At 45.7% G+C, this 17,609-nt stretch overlaps 1 protein-coding gene across 1 annotated transcript; it reads right to left on the reverse strand.

Moving 5' to 3' along the window:
* Positions 1-2,860: 2,860 nt before the first annotated feature.
* On the reverse strand, positions 2,861-12,728 carry NCMAP (non-compact myelin associated protein). The gene is made up of 5 exons (XM_023745433.1): positions 12,719-12,728; positions 9,463-9,551; positions 7,976-8,060; positions 5,015-5,408; positions 2,861-3,902 (listed from the first exon to the last, which is right to left on the reverse strand). The coding sequence occupies exons 2-4, from the start codon at positions 9,542-9,544 to the stop codon at positions 5,267-5,269; spliced, it is 309 nt and encodes a 102-aa protein (XP_023601201.1). The 5' UTR covers positions 9,545-9,551; positions 12,719-12,728; the 3' UTR covers positions 2,861-3,902; positions 5,015-5,266.
* Between the last annotated feature and the right edge of the window lie 4,881 nt (positions 12,729-17,609).

The following is a 17,609-nucleotide window of genomic DNA, read 5'->3' on the forward strand; positions in this document are numbered from 1 at the left end:
AAATCACTAGAGGCTTGAAGGTCAGTCTGTTTTCTACCTGCTTCTCCAAAATGTGGGCAGACAGTCAGAGTCTGGGGCAGTGGTATCTGCTGAGCCACAGCAGCCTGCTTCTTTGCCAGGAAAGTTTTTGTGCAGGGCATGGTGTCCTGGGACAAAGGGCTACAGAGCGGAGACAATGACCCCGCTGTGTGGCCCCAGCCAGTGGGCCCGAGACGATTCCTGGAGACATTTTTGTTGGGTTACTGCACACCCACAAATAGCTGCTTGAAAGGGAAAAGAACAAAACTTGACAACTAGAGGGTTATTTAGAAAAGGCATTTTAAAACTAACAGATACACAGATGCGCCTGTTCCCTCTTGCAATAGACTCTAAATTGTTCTCCTAGCCTCCAGTCTCTCCCACACCAATCCATGCTGCATGTTGTAGCAGGATAGCCCTCCTTAAAGCACAGGTTTCATCTTGTTGCAATGTTCAAGTACCTTCAATGGCTCCCTGTTGCCTTTAAAATAGCCAAGCAGGCCCTAACCGGTTTGGCTCAGTGGATAGAGCGTCAGCCTGCGGACTGAAGGGTTCCAGGTTCGATTCCAGTCAAGGGCATATACCTTGGTTGCGGGCACATCCCCAGTAGGAGGTGTGCAGGAGGCAGCTGATCCATGTTTCTCTCTCATTGATGTTTCTATCTCTCTATCCCTCTCCCTTCCTCTCTGTAAAAAAATAAAAAATATATATTTAAAATAGCCAAGCAGCCCGGCCGGCGTGGCTCAGTAGTTTAGTGTTGACCTATGAACCAGAAGGTCAGGGTTTGGTTCCCAGTCAGGGCACAAGTCCGGGGTGCGGGCTTGATCCCCAGTGTGGGGCATGTAAAAGGCAGCCGATCAATAATTCTCTCTCATTATTGATGTTTTTATCTCTCTCTTCTCTCCCTTCCTCTCTGAAATCAATAAAAATATATATTAAATAAAAATAAAATAGCCAAGCATTGAAGATCCTTCATAGTGGAGCTTCTCTTCTCTTCCCACCCCATCTGCCACTGCTCCCTGGGACATCTGCTGAGCTGAATCTCTCTCCAGCCGGGCTCTCTTCGTGATCTCTCTTCCTCTGCTCCCACTCTTCCCTGAATCACTTCTACTCAATTTTTTATCACTCTTAGTTTATTTTTTAAAACATATTTTATTGATTTTTTTACAGAGAGGAAGGGAGAGGGATAGAGAGTTAGAAACATCGATCAGCTGCCTCCTGCACATCCCCCACCAGGGATGTGCCCACAACCAAGGTACATGCCCTTGACTGGAATCGAACCTGGGACCGTTCAGTCCGCAGGTCAACACCCTATCCACTGAGCCAAACTATCACTCTTAGTTTAGATGTTATTTCTTTTGGGGGCCTTCTTTCCTACCCACAAACATCTGGGCTGAGCTAGGTGCCCCAGCAAGAGGCTTACACGATACCCTGATTTTCCTATTTCAAAAATAATGGTTGTTTGTTTCTCTTTCCTGCTACACAACAAATTCTGTGAGATAAGGAAGAAGACAAAGATGTCTGTTCCTACCACTTCTATTCAAAATAGTACTGGAAGGTCTAGCCGGAGTAATTAGGCAAATTTAAAGGAAAAACTAAAATTATCTCTATTTATAGATAGCACACAAGAAGCAACCAATGAATGCATGAATCGGTGGAGCAACAGATTGATGCTTCTCTTTTGCTCTAAAATCAATGGATAAAATAAAATAAAAAACTTAGAGCTAATAAACAATTCAGCAAAGTTGTAGGTTGCAAAATCAATATGTAAAAATCACTAACAAGAAATGAATAGGAAAAAAAAGTAAAGCCACAACAAAAATAACTAGCAATGAACAACTTAAAAGACTTAATACTAGTATGATGGCAATACTCCCAAAATGATCTACAGGTTCGATGCAATCCCTATCAAAATCTCAGCTCCTTTTTTTGGCGAAAATTGACAAGCTAATCCTAAAATTCATGTGGAGATGTAAGGGACCCAGAATAGTTAAAATATTTTGCAAAGGAAAAATAAAAAAGATGGAGGACTGAATAAAGTTGGAGGACTTAGGCTTCCAGATTTCAAAACTTACTCCATATCAAGACAGTGTGGTATTAGCATAAGAACAGAAATATAGATTAATGAAATAGACTTCAGAGTCCAGAAATAAGTCCTTATATTTATGCAAGGACTTATTTGATAAGGATACCAAGAAAATTCAATGCAATTTAGCACTACTAACTAAGACTGAATTTGCACATATGCCTGGCACAGTGTAGGCGCTTAGTTAATGATAAACATCATTATTGGTTATTTTGGCTCCATTCTAATGCCTCTTATACTTCCCTGGGTCCCCAAACTTTGGCATCTTGGCACCTCTGGTGGTTAACAGCAGGCCTTCAAATGGTATTGCTTTTGTAACATTTAATCAAGGTAACACGTTTCCAAACTCCCAGAACGGTCTGCTGATGGCGACCCGCCTTTTCCATCATTCTTTCAAAGTGAGGACGAGGTGTTTGAAAAGGCTCGGGCTTTCCCTCAGGACACTATTTACATGGTCAAGAAAAGGAGGTGTTTAGGACAGGTCTTTGCCAGCTCTAAAATTCATTGAAATCAACTCAAACATTTGATTTAACATTTTTTATTTTTGGACACTGCCCGTTAAGCATTTAATATCTTTTATTGATTCAGTGGCCAACTAAGGCAGCATCTGCTCAGTTAGGAAGGCACCTGTCAGAAACAACATGCACAAATGTACTGCAAGGCCCCTGTCACAGGAGAGCGCCGAGCTCCCGGGAGCAGGGACTGTGACTTCATGGGTTTAGTAGCACCTCAACTTGCACACAGGAGCCCTTACAGGAAAACACTCAAACCCTTTTATTTCCCGCCCCCTCACTTCTCTACTTCTCTTCTTTCCTCCATTTCCAAGCTTTCATTTAGCAAAAGAAACAGATACTAGAAGATAACTCGTCGAGTAATTCCAGGACCAGGCTACTGTGGGCGGAAGAGTCTGGTTTTAGAGCTGGAATATTAAAAAAAAAAAAAAAAATTGTTTTTAAAGCAGAATACATTTAGGTAACATATCTATTTGGAACTTGAGTCCTTAAAGAAATGGCTTTGCCCTGGTTCATCACCTTGCTCCCTGGGCCTAAGTGGGGAGTGGGGGTAGGAGAGGGGGATGAAGCAGGAATCGTTAGAGCTCTGGTGGGTTTAGAAAGGGCTCCTCTCGCTACAATCAGGGGAGCTCAAAGGAGGTTACTAACTGGCTTTGCCCCCACTTTCGGTTTGGAGGCCAGACCCCTGACCTCCACTCGGACACACGGACAAGTCTGTCCTCTTGTTCAGTCCACAAAGGACTCCATGTTCTTTGAGCCGGGATGGTGGAGAAGAGTGTGACACAACAAAAAGATGGACTTTGGAGTCAAAGAGACCTGGGTTTGAGTCTTTGCAACTTCCTAGCTGTGTGACTTTGGACAAGTGCTTTTTCTCTTTGAGTTTGAGATTCTCATCTGCCAAGGGAAAAAGAATACGCCCCAGGTTATTGGGAAAAATAAATCCTATAAGATAACTCCTATGAAAGCACCTCGCAACGTGCCTGGTACGTGGTGGGTATTTAAACTCAGTACAGAGAAAAGGTGTCTGGGGAGGAAGAATTTGCCAGTATTTCTCCAGACACATTTAAGTGAGCGTTTTTATAGTGGGATGGCCTGAGTCAGTCCTCTCACCTCCCTGATCCTCAATTTCTCCTCAAAAGGGATTCTAATCCCATGAGGGAGAGATTCCTAGAATTGAAGTTAAATGTCAGAGTGTGTCACTTCACTTTCTGTTACAGAATAAGGATTGATTACCTTGTTTTCAAGATGCCTTCCATTCCAAGATGCACAACTGATTTTAAAAACAGCTGAGAGAGAGACAGAGACAGAGAGAGAGAGAGAGAGAGAGAACAACTACATTAAGGGACCCATCAATTTTAAGACACATGCTGAGTTCATAATCATTAAAATGTGAAAAAATGTTTTGCAATTGAAGAAATATCATAACAGCAGCACCAGCTCCCATTCACTAAGCATTTGCTGGTGCCAGGCACTATCAGAGCTGCTTCACTGAGACCATGACTCGTTATTGTAGCACCCTGAGGCAGATATTATCATTCTCACTTCAAGGTCAAGAAACCAGATAAGGAGAGGTCCAGTCACTTCCCCAAGGCCACACAACCAGGAAGTAGGGCTCGGAAGGCAGGTCTTCTTAACTCCAAAACGCTTTAAGGAGGCAAAGAGGCCAGCTCTCTACAGAGAAATGAGTTGTGAACGAGGTACTTTGAATGTGTCCTGACTTTCTGCAAGGTGACCAGGAAAGGGCACAGGTAACATAAATAGAGCTGTAATCTAATCTGTCCAAACACTGGTTCTCGAGCGGACGTGTTAACCCGAGATCGAGGATTGCTCAGAATCCAAATCGAGGGGAGCCGAGAAATGAGACTGAGCCGGGGTTAATCCGCCCAGAGCGGAAGGAGGGGCTCTGACCAGCCACCAGGCTGTTCCAGGCCCCCGGACACTGTAGCAGTCGGTAGTGACTTAGAGGCCATTAATCCTCAAGGTCACCCTATGCCTGCCAATCTGACTCTTACTAATGATCAGAAACCTTTGGGGAAGAATTCCGTGTTCTCCTCAACCTTCTTAAAGAGGGAAAGGTGTGCTGACCAATCAATTGTCCTGAGCTAGTTAGCGGTCATCTAGTACTGGAATAAGTTACAAATTAACGAGCTGGTTTTCTGGTTAGTTAGTCCAGTTAGTTCCCCTGATTATGGGATTGAATAGTTCGCTCGGCAAAGCTGTGGATATGGCCCTTCCTCTGACATGACTCAGTTGTGACCCTCTAGGGAGCATGCCCTGACCCCTGACCCCTGACCCCTGACCCCTGACCAGAAAACTCCTGGGCTGGCTGTCTGTCTAGCTATCATTTTTGAGGGGAGAGAGCCAAACCCACATCATTGGATTCCCTTCACAGCTCTACCTCCTCAGATGACAAAAGGGTGTTCCACAGCTTTTCGGTAAGGTGGCAGCAGAGATACGGACACAGTGGGGGTGAAGAGGGCAGGGCAGGATGGGGATGGGGGTTGCCTGAAGCTTCAGGGATTGGATGAGAAGCCCCTGTCGATCTGACTGGAAGGAGCTCATATTGAAGCTGCCAAAGGAGAAACGTGCTTGTTGGTCTTGACTGGAGAAGGCTCTTCAGACAGTAGCTGAGATGGCACCAGGGTGGGGGTCACCGAGTCTCCACGTGGACGTCAACAGGGCTGAAGGTCACAGTTGCAGGCTGTTGGCTGCTGCTGCTGTTAGGGCCTTGAGCATAGGGGGAGACTGGCTTGGGGCCCTTGGGCTCCAGCTCCCGCCTCGCCCTCATTTTCCTGCAATGAGATACGCACACTTGGTTGAGTCTCTCCCCTCCTGTCCCCAGGGAGTGAGTTCTGTGACTATGGCTCTGGCGAAGAGATTAATGTTGATCATCATTAAATTATGTGGCTTAATTGCCAACCATAGAATTTCACAGCTGGACGGGACCTTAGACATCAGCTAGTCTGACCCTTTGATTTTTTGTTTAATCTAAATTACATATTTTATTTTATTTTTTCTTATTAATGAATGAGTAAACTGTCAGATAGGTGGCTGTATTAAAGACGTTCCATTTTTGGTAGCATGAGTTAAGTTTTGCAGCCTCATTATGGGGGCTAATTTTATTGCTAGAAATATTTAGTAACTTTGAACATAATTGAGAAGAGAATATACTTAAAATGCATATCCTGTCTTTCATTTCATATGCCATAAAATTCAATAATTAACAACAATCATTCATTCTAATGTCTATGTATTTCCTCTTGTTGACCTGTCATAATTCTTTTTTAAAAATTTCAAATCCTCAGAAAAGTTGCACAAATAGTGCAATTAATATTCGAATACCCTTCACCAAACAGTTCACTGGTTGTTACCAATTCACCAGATTTGTTTTCTCTCTCTCTCTCTCTCTCTCTCTCTCTCTCTCTCTCTCTCTCTCCCCTCCACCACTTACACATACACACACACACACACACACACACACAGAATTGTGTGTGATTACGAGCCATTTGTGAGTTAGTTGCAGACACTATGCCACCTTACCCCTCGGTAGTACTAAGAACAAGGGCATTCTCCAATGTAACCATAACACAATTATCACACTTTGAGATCCTTCCATTTGAAAGATGATAGAATCAGCACTGAGAGGTTAAATGACTTGCCTGACAGACCAAACATCATTGTAAACAGGGGTGAGTGGAGTCTTCATCCACCTTACCCGCTCGAAAAGGGGCTTAGAGTCCCATCAACGACAGAGAGGAATGAAGGGTAGACACGGGGGTTTGATGCCACTTCCTGGTTTGGGATAGGCTCAAATTGTAACACCCCAAAGGATTTAAAAAATAACTTATTACATGTTATCATTATCATTATTATTACTTGTAGTGGTGTAGTATTTTCTTTGAAGCGAGATGGACTGGGCTGAGTCCCAACTCTGGCAATTAGGGTTTCGTGACCTTGGACATGTTACTTAATCTTCCTGTGCCTGTTTTTTCATGTCTAAAATTTTGGGGATAACAGTAGGACCCACCTCGTGGGGTTGTTGTAAAGTGTAAATGACTTAATACATGTAAGAAGCTTAGGACATGCGTGGCACATAGTAAGAGATGAATATATGTCATCTACCGATATAAATAATATTAATTTTATGATAAAAACAATGCATGTTTACTAATCCTCAAAAATAAGGATGGCCCTAACCGGTTTGGCTCAGTGGATAGAGCGTCGGCCTGGGGACTGAAGGGTCCCAGGTTCGATTCTGGTCAAGGGCATGTACCTTGGTTGCAGGCTCATCCCCAGTGGGGGGTGTACAGGAGGCAGCTGGTCGATGCTTCTCTCTCATCGATGTTTCTAACTCTCTATCCCTCTCCCTTCCTCTCTGTAAAAAAATCAATAAAATTTATATTAAAAAAAAACTATATCCATTGGGCCTGAGGTGAAAGAAATAAAAAGCAAAATGAAATTTAAATTAAAAAAAAAAAAAGGATGCACGGGCCCTTCCCCTAGAAAAACCAACCACCAACTGACTAGCAACCCCATACAGCCCCTGCTTGTTAACACCTTGTTGTGTCTCATTTGAGCCCTCCTTGAATGTGAGTGTGTAATCCAGGTGTCTTATCATACTGCACATACTGTTTTTTAAACTTTGACAATTGATCTCTTCCTTGAAAAGAATGACCTTCTAGCAAAGTTGTGATTAGAGGTGATAACACAACATTTATTCTTCATGCAATCAAGTTCTATTATTTTATTTTATCTTATTTGGTCCCAGAAAGTGGAGTCACGTGTACATGTATTTGTCACCCCAAATAGTCCTGTGGTTCACCCAGCAGAGGAGTACCCAAGAGAAGAGGATTGAAACATCCCTCTATTACCTGTATGTATGTACAGGTGTTTGCCACCATGCTCCAGGCCTAGATCATTGTCATTATCACTGTTATATTTAAAAAATAGTATCTCGCCGAAACCGGTTTGGCTCGGTCGATAGAGCATCGGCCTGCGGACTGAAAGGTCCCAGGTTCGATTCCAGTCAAGGGCATGTACCTTGGTTGCGGGCACATCCCCAGTAGGAGATGTGCAGGAGGCAGCTGATCGATGTTTCTCTCTCATCGATGTTTCTAACTCTCTATCTCTCTCCCTTCCTCTCTGTAAAAAATCAATAAAATATATATATATAAAAAATATGATCTCCAAGTACAAAAATATTTGGTCGCTGTGAAGTTCCTATAGGGGAGCAGATATCAAAAAAGGACCCACAAAGGGCTGGAGGCTGAGGACGGACTCTTGGGTGCTGCTGGGCACGTGAGGGGCATCCACACGTGTCAGCTCCCGTTCATTCTGGCGTCACTGAAGGGACCCATACCTGTTGTACACCTTCAGCAAGATCAGAACCACGGTGAAGATGATGATGACAACCACAACAACGGCAGCCACGATGGCTCCAGAACCTACAAGGAGGAGAGGAGAGGTGACAAATGTGGGGCCTGAAATGCGGAGGAGCAGTCAGAGCCTGGGAGGGGGACTCCTACCGCGGCACCTGACATCCCCACTGGGCCAAGGGGAAGACAAGAGAATGCCGCACCTCACTGCTGACCCCGGGACAGAGCCACGTCTGAGTAGCCGTGCTCCCTACTCCCAACGGGGCTTGGGAGCTATGTCCTCAGCACATCGCCTGCCAAAACTCTGCCTTGGGTCGAGTCCAGCGTTACCCAGCTTCAAACCTCTTTTGTGAAACAGGCAAGCAAAATACCCTTCCCTCTTTTTTCTTTATTTTAAACTATTTCTCACCGGAGGATATTTTTTTTCCATTGATTTTTAGAGAGTGAAAGGGAGGGAGGGAAGGAGGGGGAAAAAGAGAGAGATCGGTTGCCTCCTGCACGCGCCCCAAATAGGGCTGAGGATTGAACCTGCAACCCAGGTATGTGCCCTTGGCTAGGAATCGAACCCGCGACCCATCAGTGCATGGGCTGACACTCTAACCACTGAGCCACACCGGCCAGGGCCCTTCCCTCTTTTTGATAATATAAAAGGAATATGTAATTTTTGTAGAAAAATTTGAAAATACAAACAAAAAAAGGGAGAGGATAAAGACCTCATTGCCCCAAGAATCACTGATTTTCTACACATATATCCACCTTCACCTTAATCCAGCTCCCTGCCAGCACCACAGCCTGGACCTGTTCATTACTGGGGGACACACCACGTGTCAGGAGGCCGGCTACATTTGCAGAAGTGTATACCAAGTCAACTGAAATGACTGAAACGGACCCAGCCTTCCCCCAATACAATCAACTGGTGTTCTGAAGAGTGGCCCTCAAATGTTTCCTCCTGGGGACCCCTTGTTCCTGCAGATGCCTCACCTGGGCTAACTCCTCCCACCTACATTCATTTACTCCTTTGTGAACTGATGGGATATGTTTGCCTTTCAAAATTAGTATGAAAGTAACTACACTTTAAGGCGACCCATTTAAGGACAAATTACAAAAGATTCAAATTCCCATGGCCCTCTAGACCCCAAAACTCCCTAATGAAAATAATAGCAGTAATAATACTACCCATTAGGTACTTAGCACACATCCAGCTGTTCTAAGCTCTTTACATGGATTGTCTCTTTTAATCCTCACCTACCTTATCTGGTAACTTCATTAATATCCCACTAACAGATGAAGAAACAGGCACAGAGCAGTGAAGTCACATGCTCAAGGTCACCCAGTTGGCAAGCAGTAGAACTGAGACTGAGACCCAGGCAGTCTGTCTCCAGAGCCCAAGCTCTTGACCTCTAGGCCAGGAGCTGACCTTGACACTTTCCCCGCCATCCCTCCCCCAGCTGCCACGCCAAGTGGACCTTACTCTTGTACAGAAAGTCATCTTCTCTGGTGGTCACGTTCAATGAGAAGAAGGTGGTCCCCCCCAGAGGGGTGGCTGTGGTCATCTTGATCCTGGTGAGAATGAAGATGAAATTTTGTTTCAAATCAGAGTAAGCTTTATAACCCCGGTGTGACGCTTCCTTTGGTCTTTATCTGGATGATTGGAGAATATTCAAGCCTTCAGCAAGTCAGTACAGGCCCTTTACTATATACTTTAGGGAATTAAAAATACTGTCTGATATTTGTAAAGAACTTCATCTTTCAAAGCAGTTTAAATTCATTCAACATTTATTAAACTCCCCCTGACCAGGTTCACACAGAATGTCTGAATTGCTCTTCAAGAAACGGTGTGAGGGAGGTTATTATTATTGCCATTCGACTGATGAAACTGAAGCCCCCAAACTACATGCAGCCCCAAGTTTACCCAGCAGAAGTTAACCCAGGACATCTGCCTCCCACACTAGAGGGCTTTTCACCGTCTGCAACAGTGTCTGGAATGATATTCCTGCTTTTAAATGTTTTATAATCTAAGGAGGCGATGGGAAAAAAAATTAACTATGATGATGAAGTAGTCAGTGACATAAGCCACGGGAGGAGATCAATTCACATGGGCTGGCGGGTGAGAGGAAGGAGGACAAAGGTCAGGTTGCACAAAGCTCTCCATGGGAAGAGAGTTAATGCATGTTGAGCATTTATCGTGCACCAGGCTCTGTCCCAGGTGCCTTCACACACCACATAAGCTCATTTAATCCTCTCATTTTGCAGCTGAGCAAACTGAGGCTGAGTGGTTGAGTAAATGAACCAAAAGCACACAGCTAGGAAGATGGGGAGCCTGGACCGGGAATTGAACTGTGACCTCCTGGTTCAGAGGTCAATGCTCAACCAACAGCCACGCCGGCCAGGGTATATATTATTCTTTATAATTAAAAAATATTTCTGCCCTGGCCGATGTGGCTCAGTTGGTTGAGTGTCATTCCTTGCACCAAGAGGTTGCTGGTTCAAATATGGTCAGGGCACATGCCCAGGTTGCAGGTTGCAGCCTCCCTCCCCAGTAGGGGGCATGCGGGAGGCAGCAGATAGAGGTTTCTCTCTCCCTCTTGCTTCCTCTTTCTCTAAAAAAATCAATTAAAAAACATATTTAAGAATAATAAAGCCCTGGCTGGTTTGGCTCAGTGGATAGAGCGTCGGCCTATGGACTGAAAGGTCCCAGGTTTGATTCTGGTCAAGGGTACATGCCTGGGTTGTGGGCTCGATCCCCAGTAGGGGGCGTGCAGGAGGCAGCCGATCAGTGATTCTCTCTCATCATTGATGTTTCTATCTCTCTCTCCCTCGCTCTTCCTCTCTGAAATAAACTCGCATTGAACAAATGTTTACAATCATATTTTCTTCTGTTCTTTATTTAAAAAAAAACACACAAGAGACTCAGTTGAAATCCCTTTTCTATTCTATCTCAATCCTTCCCCCAAGGTTACTACCTTGGCTAACAGTGTATATTCTTTTCATCAAAGTTTTAAAAAAGTTTACTACATATGTATATGTCCATAAACATAACGTATACCCATAAACAGAGTATATATCCATAACCCTTACATATACTGTGAGTCAACATATTTAGTAAACCAATATGAATCGAACACCTACTAAGTGATTGACCCTGTGCTGGGTGCTGGGAATACATCATGAAATAAAAGACAAACTCCCTGCCTCCAGAAGCTCACAGTCTATTTTATTTTATTTTTTGGGGGAGAAGCTCACATTTTAGTAGAGAAAGACCGTAGGTGTGACCACGGCATTCTTGGGCTCAAAAAACAACCATCTCCCCAGCGCCCACACTTCTAAATCTGGCAGCAAAAGCCCTTCATGGGCCATTTCCACCCTCTGTCTTCAAGCGTTCAGCTCCTCACACCAGCCTCTGCCAAAAGCTGTGACAATGGACCTCTCCATCGTCCCCCGTCATTCCTGGTCTTTGCTGTCTCTGGGCTGGCTGCCCCGGGCTTTGCCCTCCCCAGGCCCCCACAGTGAGCGTCTCCCGAGAGCCCCCACCGCTGGGCCACTTCTCTGCCAGACCCTCCCAACTCCTGATGGGAACACTCCTCCGCTGGGTCAGGCCATCCCAGCACCCAGGCTGGGGCTCCCGCCTCAGGAGGACCCTCTGTGGCCAGGCCCTGTGGATCCATAGGATGACTCTGCCTTCACTTTCTCAGCTCTCCCCTAGGTCTCTGCCTAAAGCCTCCTGGCTCTTGTCTGTGCCTCCTCCCGAAGACCAGACCCTCAAGATGCCCAGCGAGGAGTCCCTTGTGGCTCTGCCCCCTGACCTCCCCACCTTGGCCAACGTTTCTTCCCGGATGGACTTCCTGTCCTAACCGTCCTCAACAGGCCCAGGTCGGCCATGCTCCCCTGCCTGCTCCCAATCCAAAAAGATCACATCCTTCAAGACTCAGCCCAGTCACCCCAGGAAGAGTCCTCCCCGGACAGAATTAGCCATCCAGTCCTCTCCCACCCTCAGCAGCACTCAGAGAAAAACACACCACAGCGTGCGGCTCACTTGCTGTGGCTGGCAGTTAAGCTCCCAGGTTCACTGAAGGTACAGCGTTTCTGGTTCTTTCTCAAAGCCTTCTACCTGCCCCAGATAACGTGTCCGGATCCGCTCACCTTTGCCAGTGGAAGTACCTGGGGGAGTAATTGACCTTCTCCCAGCTTGGTTTGCTCATCTGTAAAATGAGGTAGCTTTTCCCAAGGGAGCTGAGGGGTAGAGGTTAAGTATGAAAAGTGCTTTTTCGTATTCTAGTGGATATTAGGAAATATTTGCTGAACTAAATTAGACAAGGTGGATCTGGAACTGAAAACAACAACAAATTCTTTCTATAAAAATAAGCATGGACCAATATGAGAACATGGAATGAAAGTCTCCCCCCACCCCCCACAACCCATCCCCCTACTCCAGCGGTTCTCAACCTGTGGGTCGCGACCCCTTTGGTGGTCGAACGACCCTTTCACAGGGGTCGCCTAAGACCATCCTGCATATCAGATACTTACATTACGATTCATAACAGTAGCAACATTACAGTTATGAAGTAGCAACGAAAATAACTTTATGGTTGGGTCACAACATGAGGAACTGTATTTAAAGGGCCAGAAGGTTGAGAACGGCTGCACTAGGGGGTCCAGGACCAGTCGCCACAGAAACATGCGTGTGTGTGCACACACACACACACACACACACACAGACACACACTGACCGGTAGTGCAGCGTCTAAGGCACCAGGACACGGCTCCTCTCAGGATGACTTCCTGGGCAACCTCCCCAGTTCCAGGTACAACTCTTTTGGGTGGGCCCAGATACTCTTCTTTCTGAGAGCAGTGAGCAGTCTCAGAGCGTCTCTTGCCTCATCTCGGGATGAAGGCTCTCAATTACAGCTCTGTTCCTGCCACCTCAGAGAAGGCGGGAGGGAGGGAGGGGGAACAGTGACGGCCGAGGCTGTGGGTGTTTTCATGTGTGGAGCCCCAGCCGGTCTTGTTAACCAAGTGAGGTCCAGTAGGGGGATTTCAGTATCAAATATGCCTATGACCAGGGTCTATGGCTGTAGAAAAGGGGGTGCATAGGAGTGTACGGGGTGGGTGATGCTGGTTTTCACTGACTGAGGTTAATTTAATAATAATAATAATAATAATAATCTATAATAATAAAAGTGTAATATGCTAATTAGACCAGACAGCCAAACGACCTTCTGGACGACCTTCCAGACGAAGCCGGGGCTATGAGGGCTGAGCCCCTTGCATGAATTTCGTGTATTGGGCCTCTAGTAATAATAATAATAATAATAATAATAATACAACTATGTGCTAGGCACTGCACTCAGTGCTTTGTGTGGAAGATCTTATTTAATCCTCATACCTATCTGGCAAGGAAGGTGCAGTCACTGTGCCCATTCTACAGATGAGATAATTGAGGGTCAGAGCAGAGTGAAATCAATATAAGCTTACCAAGCTAGTATTGTAGCTGTGCTAGCATTCAAGCTGGGTCTGTCGGATTCCATAACCCCTTCCCCCAGTGAATCCTCCCAGTGAATACACAAGATACAAATGGCCCAGCATCCAGAGCTCAAGTCAACATCAGGCTCCGATGGAAAACCTACACAGGCTGGGGCGCAGCAGAGAGAGGCAGAGCCCTTGCCACAGGCCCCTGCCCCTGACTGATCCTACCTTACTGGTCCCTGCCCTGGGCAACACTGGACAACACTGGACGTCTTCAGCAGAGCCTTAATTACATTTACAAAATCAACAACGGATTGTTGTCCCTTGGGTTGTTTACAAATGGCCTTGTGCGGGAGGTCAGTTTGGGAAGTGATAGAGGGTCATGACCATTTACTCCTGAGCCACTCCGCCCTGTTCCTTGGTCAAGTGTCAGAGCCAAATCTGGAAGATAAATGTTGCCAGGCCCACCTGTCGAAAATATCTCCCCTACTGCTCTGCCCCGGTGGTACCCTCCTTCCCTCTGGCTTGGCCTAAAAGTTCCCTGTTGGATAAGAAAGCAAAGACTACCAATCTTAGGTGACCCCTGCTCAAAAGGCCAACTGTAACTCAGAGTAAATAACCCATGAATGACCTTGACCCACTGAAACATTGGGATTGATTTCCCTAATCACCTGAGAGATGGGAGGTTCAGCATGACTCGGTCTGTTCCACAGACAAAACTCCCACCGATCCTAAGCAGCCCCTGGGTTTGTTGGGAAGTTTTAATTATCAGAAAATTAATCTTCATGTTGGAACCAACATTTTTCTTCTTGTGATTTTCACCCATTGGTCCTAATTCTCAGCCCACAAAGGTAATCTGCTACCTCTTACACGTGACAACTGTCAAGTTAAAAGCACTTCTGTGGTCCTAGCCTGTTTGGCTTAGTGGTTAGGTCTTCGTGTTGGCCTGTGAACTGAACTCAGGGATGCAGGTTTGATTCTGTCAAGGGCTTGTAGCTCATACCTCGGTTGCAGGCTTCATCCTTGGTCAGGGCGTGTGTGGGAGGCAATCAATTGATGTCTCTCTCTCACATTGATGTTTCTCACTGTCTCTCCCCCTCCCTTCCACTCTCTCTAAAAATCAATGGGGAAAAAATGTCCTCAGGTGAGGATTAAAAAAAAAAAAAGCTCTTCTATGCATGAAAGGTTAAATTCAAACTTCCATTGGATGGAGCAGTTAAAGTAGCTGATATCAACACTTCAATTTTACCTCCCACCAATAGGTGGCAATAGCAGTTGGTTAGATTATGCCCCTTTGTACTTAACGTACAAATGACTGGTAAATGTCCTGTGAACTCAACCTGTTTCTAAGTAAAGGAGTTTTCTGCCCTTGTAAACAGCAATTGTATGTTCTCTGATTCATTGCTTCTCAGGGATAAATAGTCCCAGATCCTTTAAGTAAACTTTGGGGTTCCTCATTTTTCTGTGTCAATGTCTCCCTTAAATTCAGTACCACAAACTGAACACATGACTCGACAGGGGTCCTGAAATGTCTGGAATGACACTTTTCTTGATACTTATCAGAATTCTATATGACCTTTCTTCACCTCTTGGGTTTTCTGATCCGTAAAACAGCAATTATAAACTCCAGAGGGTTGTTGTGAGAATTAAATGAAATAAATCATGTAACATATTTAGAACAGGGGCTGTGCACAAAACCTATTGGTATTACACTGGATTAATGCAAACAAATAGCTCATTAGCTTTACAGGGGCCACAGTACACTGCTCATACACACCCCGTTGATGTGCCCCTAAAACTTTTTCAGACTTTTTCTTATACTTGTTCATGGTCAATCAGAGCCCTAAGATTGGTAAGTAAAAGGGCTTGCTAAACTGCAAAGTGCAGTTTTATTTCCTTTTATGGAAAGAAAAGGCAATGGCAGTTGCATTATTAAAGGTAATGATATTAAGATGAGCTGCTGTCCAGTGACTAGGTCTCCATTACGCTTTTGTGCAAATGTCTTTTTGAACTTAAGTGCAGAGCTTTGCATTGATTCCTGTTAGCCTTGACTTTGTTGATTTGGGCCTTCAGGAAAGAGAGTCCAGCTCCATGAAGTATGATGTCCCAAGGAGGGAACTGAGGAGGGATTCCCCAGAACTGCCTGAGGGTTCCAATTTTCTCCTCTATCTCCACTGAGGGCAGAGATAGAGGAAATAATGACACCTCCCCCAGAAAGGCAAAAGTCCTAATGCGACTGGTAGAGCATGGGGGCTGTTGGGTGGGCCAAGGAAGAACAAGTAACAGATTCTTGGGGTGAGAATCAGGAGAACAGGGTTGCCTTTCCCACTCGTTTTGCATGTGACTTTGGAAAGCTCTCCTCTCCCTGGACCTTAGTTTTCCCATCTGTAAAATGGTCCCATTTGAAGATGATCTCTAAGAACCTTTCCAATCTATAGTTCTGTTGTATGCAACAGCTATTCAGAGCTTAACTTGAGAACCAATATTTTCATTTTTCTTGGTAGATGCTGACTCGGGGGTGTTAGGAGAGGGAAGTCAGCATATGCAATTCACGCTGGAAGGCAGGAATGCTTCCTGGAAGGCATCTGAGACTGGACCAAACTGAGGAGAACTCCACACAGGGGTCTGAGGTGGCAGCAGCAGTGCATATGGAGTGAGCCTCCAAACACTCTGTTGGGCACAGAGTAACCCAATTCTGCCTGAATCCTAAAGGGCCACCTCCTACACTCTCCATTCCTGCTGGGTTCCACATCATCTCCCCCGCTCCATCTGCCTGCCTGTGCATGGCTCTGTCCCCTTATGTATTACAGCTCCCAAAGATGGGATCCAACTTAGCTTAATGTTCCCTTGCACTTGGGGCCACCCACAATTACAAACCAAATACATGTTCCTTGTGGTTGGTTTTCAGAAATTAGGAAGCACATTTCTGGTTTCAGTTATCCACCTATTCTTTCATCCTCCCATCCACTCACGTACCCACCCACCCATCCATCCACTGCACACAATTTACCCTCCACCTGTTCTCCTGTCCATTTGCCCTGTCATTCATTCAACCAGCGCCTACCACGTACATACTAGCACAGAGAGGATTCAAAGAAGGGCTGTGGGGATCACCTTCCTAGAGCTATAGACAGTGAGGATAAGAAGTGGAATTGTTTCCTTTAAGAATCTCTCCTTCAATCAATAATTATTGGGAATCATCTCCCTCGGGTCTAGCCCAGCACTGATCTCAGAGATGCCTGATCAATATCATACTGAAGTCCTATGGAAAAAGCAGTGGCTTGCAGATCTGGGTCCTCGGCCCACCACTTCTATGAAGTCTTAGTTACCTCCTCTGTCAAATCCTGCCTTGAGGGTTCTCTGTTTCTGATTTTCGTGGCCCACATTGTAAAGAAAGCTGCCTCAAGGAGCTCCCAACCCAAGACGCGTGAATCTAAGTTCCACATGCTAAGATCTATAAATAGAAATCCCAGATGAAAGTGGTCATGGGGCAGATTTTTGCCTAGTGCCAAAAGGTGGCACAAACAGTGCCAGGAGTCGGTGGGAGGACGAGACCTGTGGGCGTTGTGGTTGAGTCTGACCAAGAGTTGGAATGTGACCTGTGGCTTCCATCTGGCCCTCAGTCTTTGGGCACAAGCCAAGGGCCCGGCTCCCAAGTCTCCTCAAACGACACCTCCCGCACAAATCTCCAGGTGCCCCCCTGTCCCCAAGGAGAAAAAGAAGGCACAAGGTTAAAGAATGTATGCCCTTAAGTGAATATGGCAGAAGAAAAGAATTCCACCTTGACATTCTGGTCAGGAAGGGGCGGGAGCTAACATTTAAGAAGACACTAACACAGTGCTAGGCACTAGGCTCCCACATGCTTTCTCATGTAATCACTTCAACAAGGCGGGTTTTTTATTTGTTTTTTTTTTAAATCTCCATTTTACTGATAGAAAACGGAGGCTCAGAGAGGCTGAGTGACTTGCTCCAAGTCTTATAGCGAGTGGAGGAGCTGAGACTCAAACTCACATCTTCTACCTCCAAACTGTCCGTGGCTGCCAAGCCTCCCAGGAGGTTAGCAATTGTCCTGGGGCACTCCACGGGTCAGCAGCCTGAGCTGGCAGGGCTCCTCGCACACGGCACTGTTGCCAAGGGGGCCAGATAATTCTCCAT

Source organism: Myotis lucifugus, unplaced genomic scaffold (genome assembly GCF_000147115.1).
Source record: "Myotis lucifugus unplaced genomic scaffold, Myoluc2.0 scaffold_541, whole genome shotgun sequence".
Classification (NCBI taxonomy): Eukaryota; Metazoa; Chordata; class Mammalia; order Chiroptera; family Vespertilionidae; genus Myotis; species Myotis lucifugus.